We start from the raw sequence: 9,293 nt of genomic DNA, 5'->3' as shown, positions 1-9,293 counted from the left end.
TCAAAAGAAAGCTCTATTTGTGGGAAGAAAAGGACGCAAATTTCGTTTTGGTACAACATTGCATGACCGCGCAATTACCAGTTAAAGCAGCGCATTGCCAAATTGTAAAAACACCTCTGGGCATTAAGCTGCATATTGGTCTGGGGCTTAAGTGGTTAAATGCCACATGCAAAAGATCTCAATACAGGTATTTTTGCCAAATGCAATACAATGACATGGGGGGCACCATTTGTGTCTGAGGTGATCTGACTAAACAAAGGGTACTCCAGTTGTGCTGAGATATGCAACACCTTGTGCAGAGTTTACTCCCTATTGTCTGTGGTCTTTCCAAACAATTCTGCTTATGCGCACATCCAAACCTAAAACACTTGTTTGGAATTCCAATAAAATCAGGACTGGTAAAACCTGAGTGAAAATGTCTCAAAGGAAGGCATTTCTAAAAGGCTCCGGGCAGTGTATAATTGACTGGAATGAACACTAAGCAAAGGAATTTACCACTTTCTAAACTAAACAAACAGTGCTGTGATAATAGGTGTCAATTAGGTCAAAGAAAAGGTCACCTCTGTATATCTATAGCCTGTGGCAAATAGCTAATCTGTGTCTAGAGACAGGGGGTGGTCTAATCACCTCTGTGCATATTTGCCTGACACAATTTGTCTATACATGAACTTGTATATGACCATGGAAAGGTTAGGAGGTGAGCTGTACTGATAACTGCCGGTGAATGGCCTGAGGTGAGACATTCTTGCTGAGCAGGTTCTTCACATAAAAGGAATGTGAGCGGGCCGCTTCAAGGACACGCGTCTGGTCTATGGCCCCCAGCCTCACATTCAAAGCCAAGTTCATCCAGCATGGCGCTAACTCCCGGCTTCCCAGTTCCCACAGATCACGCTACCCCCCCACCCCCACGTGTCACACATCCTCCAACCACAGAGCTCTCTCCTCCCCAAAAGCACGGCACCGGAGAAAGCGAGCCGCCCCACCCCTCCTCTTTCTCCTGAGGAATTCTGGGTATTCCGACATCACGGCCAGGTCCCGCCCTACCGACTATAAAATACCAGCGCCCACCGATTTCAGCCTCTTCCTCACCGGGTCTGCGGCAAATTTATAAGGTAGGTGGACGGAGCGGAGGACCGGCACGAGCATGACGGATGGAATTATTAATACAACGGAGTGATATTCTTCTTTCAATACGGATGTAATGGTCTCCTATGGATGGTTCTGGGGGAACGGTTCGGTATGGAAGGAGGTGGCTGGGCGGACATGCCGGGTTGCGGCCTACATTCAATCCGCTCAGCATCCTGTGGTAGAAGAGCCATCCGGACATACCTACCCTCCGGGCTGCTGCTGTGAGGGCTCCTCTATGGCCGACCCAGTGTATTTTTTTATTATTTTAATGCCGGCTATTGGCGGCATGCTGTTAGCGGTGATGGAGCCGGTCTGGGGGCGGCTGGTGCTGAGGCTTTGTGTTTTTTTCGTGAGGGTGTGGGATTTGTGTGATCGATCTGTAGAGGAGATATTGGTGTATGATGAGACTGGTCGGTGTGTGATGGTGGTAGTCACACCCTGTGCCATATAATGGTACCATTCCCTGCTCCGCGGCCTCTGCTAGCAGCTCCTCCTTTGTTCTGATGGGAGGTGGCTGCTGGTGCAGCTGCCAGCGGAGTGTGTACAATGTAAAGATGGCCGCTCTGCTCCCAGTCGGCTGATCAGACTTTCCTCTTCCACAAGATGGAGGCGGATGAGTCACCATTCAGAAGACAAAAGAGCAGCCCTATCACGGGGGGAGGGGGGAGAGAGTGTGAGCTCTATGGCTGACTCTACCAGAACCGCACTACGTTACACTCAGACTGGACTTGGATTATTTTTTTTTTTTTATATATATATATATATACTCTAGTGATTGCTTGCTGTTGCATAATGCAGTGGGTGCCCTGCCCCCATGACTAAACCTGATCAATCATTACCTCACTGCTCCATGACTCAGCTGTCATCTGTCCAGACACACAGGGCCAATCCATTTCCACACAGGGCCAATCCATTTCTCTTTTTATATTAAGGTGTCCATCGCCAACATCTAGAACTCCACAATGGGAAAGGAAAAGACTCACATCAACATCGTGGTCATTGGACACGTAGATTCGGGCAAGTCCACAACAACTGGACATCTCATCTACAAATGTGGTGGGATCGACAAGCGTACCATCGAAAAATTCGAGAAGGAAGCTGCTGAGGTGAATATATCTTGCGTTTTGTGTGAGTCAATATGATCTGATTAAATACGTATGTGTTTGTGTGGGCTTTTTTTTTTTTTTTTCTTTTTTTTTTATATATTCTAAATTAAATATCTATCACACAAGAGGACCTCACTTTATCATTTTTCAAGGTATCCTCAGCCTGGTGTTGGTCTTGTCTGTCTATTGAGCCTATAGTAAAACTATTGTATAGCCAACTTGCAGAAAGATGTGCAGCACTTTATATAGATTATACATTCACATCAGGTCCTGCTCCAAGGAGCTTGCAATCTATGGTCCCTAACGCGCAAAAAATATATTTACACATTTTCAAGCAGCCAATTAACCTTCCAGAATGTCTTGTATGGAGTGTGGGAGTAAACTAATGCAAGCACAGGCAGAACATAAAACCTCCAGGCAGGTAGTGCTGTGGTTGGGATTCAAACGGAACCCCCTAGTGCTGCCAGGTGGAAGTGCTAACCACTTGGCCACTGCTGGGAGATTTCTCTTCTCCTGTCTTTTTTTTTTTTTTTTTCCTCCTTTCTCTTCTCTCCCCCTCCCCTCTCCTGTCTCCTTTCTCTTTTCCCTCCTCCCCTCTCCTGTCTCTTTTTTTTCTCTTCTCCCTCTCCTCTCTCTCTTTTCTCTTCTTTCTCTCCTGTCTCCTCTTTTATCTTCTCCCCTCTCCTGTCTTTTTTCTCTTCTCCCTCCCCTCTCCCCCCCTCCCCTCTCCCCCCCTCCCCTCTCCTGTCCTGTCTCTTTTTCTCTTCTCCCCCCCTCCCCTCTCCTGTCCTGTCTCTTTTTCTCTTCTCCCCCCCCCTCCCCTCTCCTGTCTCTTTTCTCTTCTCCCCCCTCCCCTGTCTCTCTTCTTCTCTTCTCCCCCCTCCCCTCTCCTGTCTCTCCTCTCTCTCTTTTCTCTTCTCCCTCCCCTCTCCTGTCTTCTCCCTCCTCTCTTTTCTCTCCTGTCTCCTCTCTTTTATCTTCTCCCCTCTCCTGTCTTTTTTCTCTTCTCCCTCCCCTCTCCTGTCTCTTTTTCTCTTCTCCCCCCCCTCCCCTCTCCTGTCCTGTCTCTTTTTCTCTCCCCCCCCCCCCCCCTCCCCTCTCCTGTCCTGTCTCTTTTTCTCTTCTCCCCCCCCTCCCCTCTCCTGTCCTGTCTCTTTTTCTCTTCTCCCCCTCCTCCCCTCTCCTGTCTCTTTTCTCTTCTCCCCCCCTCTCCTGTCTCTTTTCTCTTCTCCCCCCTCCTCTCCTGTCTCTTCTCCCCCCTCTCCTGTCTCTTTTTTTCTCTTCTCCCTCCTCCCCTCTCTCTTTTTTCTCTTCTCCCTCCTCCCCTCTCTTTTCTCTTCTCCCTCCTCCCCTCTCTTTTCTCTTCTCCCCTCTCCTGTCTCTTCTCCCCCCTCCCCTCTCCTGTCTCTCTTCTCTTCTCCCCTCTCCTGTCTCTTCTCTTCTCTCTTTTTCTCTTCTCCCTCCCCTCTCTTCTCTCTTTTTCTCTTCTCCCTCCCCTCTCTTCTCTCTTTTTCTCTTCTCCCTCCCCTCTCTTCTCTCTTTTTCTCTTCTCCCTCCCCTCTCCTCTCTTTTTCTCTTCTCCCTCCCCTCTCCTCTCTTTTTCTCTTCTCCCTCTCTTCTCTCTTTTTCTCTTCTCCCTCCCTCCCCTCTCCTCTTTTTTTTCTCTTCTCCCTCCCCTCTCTTCTCTCTTTTTCTCTTCTCCCTCCCCTCTCTTCTCTCTTTTTCTCTTCTCCCTCCCCTCTCTTCTCTCTTTTTCTCTTCTCCCTCCCCTCTCCTCTCTTTTTCTCTTCTCCCTCTCTTCTCTCTTTTTCTCTTCTCCCTCCCTCCCCTCTCCTCTTTTTTTTCTCTTCTCCCTCCCCTCTCTTCTCTCTTTTTTTTTTCTCTTCTCTTCTCCCTCCCCTCTCCTCTTATCTCTTCTCCTGTTGGGAGTAGCTTTTGTTCCTCTTTTTTTTTTTTTTTTTTTTTCTTAGGCTGGGTTCACACAATCGCCGGATTCAACTTACAGCAGGAGTCATGTGCATCCTGGTTCACTGGTTTTTGCTCAGTGATGTGAACTGACTATAGAAAGCCAGGCAAAATCTTCAACGCATATTGGATGCAAAGAACCTGCATCCAATTTGCAATGGTGTGAACCCAGCCTTAGCATGGTAGTAAACTCGGACTATTATGAGGCTTACCTGTAGGTACAGTGAATATCCCCTAAACTTGCGCCGTTTAAGAGATGATTCATGCGGCTGGTGTCGTGGCCGGCACACGCTCTGAAGCTGCAGCATAACGAGTCAGAGCTTGTGCCACCAACGAGGGCGCATGTGCGGGAGTAATGTCATAGTGGCCCTGGCCACTTTTTTTAGCCATAGGCTGCAAACTCTGAATGAAGACTGTAAAGCTGGAAGCCCTGTCAGCGGTGACGGTGTTTCACTAGAGGGCTTTGTTTTTTAAGGTAGGTCTCGCATGCTAGCACATTATGTTTGTTTGAGGTCCATGTAATAAGATATGTGCTTTTCATACTTGAACATGACTTTCATTGAATAAACTTTGGCCTAGATCAGGGGTGTCCAAACTTTTTTTAAAAGAGGGCCAGATTTAATGAAGAACATGCGTGTGAGGGCCGACCATTTTTGCCTGACCTTCTTTGAACCATTAAAATTCTGTCTAAGTGTGTTTGTTCGAGCACTTATACACAGCCCAACAAGAATTCTCTTGCCTTTGTGGCTGTGTGTAGTGAAGAGTTGAGCTTGGGTGTGTTGTATGTATGTAATCTATAGATATCTATATAGATTTATATCTTTTGTGGCCCCAAGGAATCCCTGAGCGCCACTCAAGACGAAGAATGAGCTTGGGACTGTTATTTTATGTATACCTTATTTATCGGCGTATAACATGCACCTTCACTTTCAGGGGGGAAAAAAATATTTTAAATAAAGAACTTTGAAACAAAATAAGGGTCAGTGCCCATCAACGCAGCCTCACTATTGCCATCGGTGCAGCCTGATCCATGCCCATTTGCAGCCTTGGAGGGGGCGGGACGAGCATTAACAGATTACATGCAGGGGAATCTCCTGTTTTTTTTTTTGTTTTTCAGCAGCCTCTTTAATAGCAAGTCCTGCCTTCTATGATAGACAGAACAGTCTTCCAATGGCAGCCCAGGAGACAGAACTTACTAGTACAGATGCCGTTGAGTAAACACTTATGTCCCCTCTGAGGTAGCGCCGATAAATACAGTATATATCTTTAGTAGCCCGGGGGCAGCTATATCTATCTCCAAATTACCAGGGGGGGGCACATTAAACCGTAACAAGGGCCGCACTTTGGACATGCCTGGCCTAGATGGATTATACTAGTGTTTTGGCCTGGCTGTAAGCTGTATAATTTGATCTTAACTAGGTAGCTAGTGAAAGTGATGACTAAAAATGCAACACATGTTATGCCAAGATACACTGGTAGCTGTCTTGTCGGTGCTATGAATGAATGAAGAAACTGGAAAAGTAATTGTGGTCCTCTCTTTAACAGATGGGAAAAGGCTCCTTCAAATATGCTTGGGTGTTGGACAAACTGAAGGCTGAGCGTGAACGTGGTATTACCATCGACATTTCCTTGTGGAAATTTGAGACCAGCAAGTACTATGTTACCATCATTGATGCCCCTGGCCACAGAGACTTTATCAAGAACATGATCACTGGTACTTCTCAGGTAAATAATCCTTTTCAGATGTTTTCATATGAGCTCAGTATTTACTTGTTTAGTGTGGGGTGCATTTTCTTTTTCTCTGCAACTTTATATGATCTAATGCATAGTGTGTCTGTCCTCATCTACTGGATAACAGAAGTATTTACCATGTGCCGCTTTATTTTTCACAGGCTGACTGCGCTGTGCTCATTGTTGCTGCTGGTGTTGGTGAGTTTGAGGCTGGTATCTCAAAGAATGGACAAACTCGTGAACATGCTCTTCTGGCCTACACTCTGGGTGTGAAGCAGCTTATCGTTGGTGTTAACAAAATGGATTCCACTGAGCCACCATACAGCCAAAAGAGATACGAGGAAATTGTAAAGGAAGTTAGCACTTACATCAAGAAAATTGGTTACAATCCAGATACTGTTGCCTTTGTGCCCATTTCTGGTTGGAATGGTGACAACATGCTGGAACCCAGTAGCAACGTAAGTTCTCCCCCCTGTTTAGGGTTTTTGTTCTAGATGTGTTCTTGCAACCCCTTCTGATAATCTTTGTTCCTGTGCAGATGCCATGGTTCAAGGGATGGGCCATCTCCCGCAAAGAGGGAAAAGGCAGTGGAACCACTCTGCTGGAAGCTCTTGATAGCATTCTGCCTCCTAGCCGCCCCACTGACAAGCCTCTTCGTCTGCCTCTGCAGGATGTGTACAAGATTGGTGGTAAGTATTCATGACTTGGTCAACCTTGACTGTCTGCTTTTATGTAATGGAGACCTTTTCATTTGCTAAGCATAAACTGTTCTCTTCAGGTATTGGTACAGTACCAGTTGGTCGTGTTGAAACTGGTCTCCTGAAACCAGGTATGGTGGTTACCTTTGCTCCAGTCAATGTAACAACTGAAGTCAAGTCTGTGGAAATGCACCATGAAGCTTTGACCGAGGCTTGTCCCGGTGACAACGTTGGTTTCAATGTAAAGAACGTTTCTGTGAAGGATATCCGTCGTGGTAACGTTGCTGGTGATAGCAAGAACGACCCACCATTGGAAGCTGGTCAATTTACTGCACAGGTATATAGTGCTGCTACAATTCTATTGGTGGTAGATCCAGGGATGTTAGTGTTTGGCATACTAAACCTTTCTTATTTCAGGTCATTATCCTGAACCACCCAGGACAGATCAGTGCTGGCTATGCACCTGTGCTGGATTGCCATACTGCTCACATTGCCTGCAAGTTTGCAGAGCTGAAGGAGAAGATCGACCGTCGTTCTGGTAAGAAACTGGAAGACCTTCCCAAGTCCCTGAAATCTGGTGATGCTGCCATCGTTGATATGGTCCCTGGCAAGCCCATGTGTGTGGAGAGCTTCTCTGACTATCCTCCCCTTGGTGAGTAAATCTGTCAGTATAGCAACTGTTAGAACCCTATGGTTTGCTTATTCTTGTTCTTGTGGTTGGGTTCAAGGGTTGTTGTGTCACTTTTTTTGGGGGGGGGGGGGGGGGAATCGGCTTTTTTTTTTTTTTGAGGACCCTGTAACCTCAGCCCTTTTGTTTAAAGCAGTGTTCCACCCTAAAGTAAAACTTCCGCTCATTTGATTAGTCCCTCCGCTGCCACAATTGGGGGGGGGGGGGGGGGTCATAATACCTTTTGACTGACAGGTATCCTTTGCCACTTCCTGGAGTCTGGCTGCGGTCCGTGACATCACTGCAGGGCTCCATCCTCTGCCTTGTGCATGTGCAGTAGGGTTCCAGGAGTGAAGCTGAAAGGCTACATTGCTGGGTACCCGTGGCCGCAGTAACTGACGGCTGATGGAAACATCAGCTGTGGTGCTGACATTGAGGGACTCCAGGACAGGTAAGTGTCCATTTATTAAAACCAGCATTAAAACTCCCCTCAGCACCACTTTAAAGGGGTTGTGAAGGAAAAACATTTTTTTCATAATAAGCATCCTTTACCTGCAGACATTCTTTTCACTTCCTCATTGTTTTTGTTTTTGCTCAGAAGTTGCTCTATTTCTTCTCTGTTCACTTCCTGCTTGTCTGATTTTTACTCGCCACCGTGAAGGGAGGCTTTACTGCGGTGGTCAGTGACGTGCTCGCCCCTCCTGGGAACTACATCTGTGCGGCAGGATGCTCTCTACGCGAGAGACTTTAAGGAGGTGTGAATTACTGGGAAATGTAGTTCTTACATGAACGAGCGCTGCAAACCAGGAAGTGAATGAGAGAACAGAAACTAGAATGCCGGAGGTGATGTAGATGAAGGAATTTAATAGGTATTTACTCTTTTTTATCTATTTATTTTTATCTATTTTTAACAGAATCATTACACTATTATGTCTGTCTTCCTTGCAGACATTAATTTTAGGCAAAAAAATTTTTTCCTTTACAACTCCTTAAGTGTGGGGTAATGACCCCAAGTCTGTCAAAACAAGCAATTAAACAAACCTTTTCTTTCCTAGGTCGCTTCGCTGTGCGTGACATGAGGCAGACTGTTGCTGTTGGTGTCATCAAGGCTGTCGAAAAGAAGGCAGCAGGTACTGGCAAGGTCACAAAGTCTGCTCAGAAGGCCCAGAAAACGAAATGAATATTTCAACAATCCCGCACCACCTCAGTCTTAACCATCGGTGGAAAATCGGTCTCAGAACTGTTTGTCTCAATTGGCTATTTAAGTTTAATAGTAAAAGACTGGCTAATGATAACAATGCATCGTAAAAGCTTCAGAAGGAAAGGAAAATTTTGTTGCCCTTTTGTTTGTGGCAGTTTTAAGTTATTAGTGTTTTAAATCAGTAATTTTTAAGTGGGAACAACTTGACCAAAAACCTGTCACCAAATTTTTTTTTGAGACCATTAAAGTTAATGAGACATGTTGTGGCTTGTACTTGCAAATACAATTTTTAGCTCTCTATATTCTGCCCTCATGGCATGGGAGTTAAAGTGGTCAGATATTCTATCTTTTAAAGGACCACTAAAATGTGATCTTCTGGATTACACAGCAGGGGAGTATTCAATAGAACCAAAAACTTTATTGGAAGATTTAGAATGCCTGTTAGCTTTCTCCTGTATGAGAGGGTTAGGTTCCCCCCCCAATGGGCACAAGTGCACTCAACCTACATTTGTTACAAAGGGTTTTAAATGAGAGAATTTTTTTTTTATATATATATGTGTGTGTGTGTGTGTGTGTGTGTGTGTGTGTCAAAGCCATTCATTTTCTAAAAGTAGCCTTCAGACCTGGTTAGGTTCAGTTTTTGGCCTTGTGATGTTTAACGATTGCTTGATGCCTGACTACTATAAAATGGCCTACATCCCTGCACTTCCAGGTTAGGTCTGACTGAAGCTTAACCACTTGCTTACTGGGCACATAAACCCCCTTCGTTCCCAGGCGAAATTTCAGCTTCCGGCACT

At 45.8% G+C, this 9,293-nt stretch overlaps 1 protein-coding gene across 1 annotated transcript; it reads left to right on the top strand.

Moving 5' to 3' along the window:
• Positions 1 to 1,005: 1,005 nt before the first annotated feature.
• LOC120937035 (elongation factor 1-alpha, somatic form) lies at positions 1,006 to 8,759 on the top strand. Its single transcript, XM_040349956.1, has 8 exons — positions 1,006 to 1,112; positions 2,061 to 2,234; positions 5,745 to 5,924; positions 6,092 to 6,388; positions 6,469 to 6,619; positions 6,709 to 6,965; positions 7,046 to 7,280; positions 8,351 to 8,759. The coding sequence occupies exons 2-8, from the start codon at positions 2,091 to 2,093 to the stop codon at positions 8,473 to 8,475; spliced, it is 1,389 nt and encodes a 462-aa protein (XP_040205890.1). The 5' UTR covers positions 1,006 to 1,112; positions 2,061 to 2,090; the 3' UTR covers positions 8,476 to 8,759.
• Positions 8,760 to 9,293: the final 534 nt, after the last annotated feature.

This window comes from Rana temporaria, chromosome 4 (assembly GCF_905171775.1).
Source record: "Rana temporaria chromosome 4, aRanTem1.1, whole genome shotgun sequence".
Classification (NCBI taxonomy): domain Eukaryota; kingdom Metazoa; phylum Chordata; class Amphibia; order Anura; family Ranidae; genus Rana; species Rana temporaria.
Note: the sequence above shows the minus strand (reverse complement) of the source record. Positions and strands in the feature narration are given on the sequence as shown.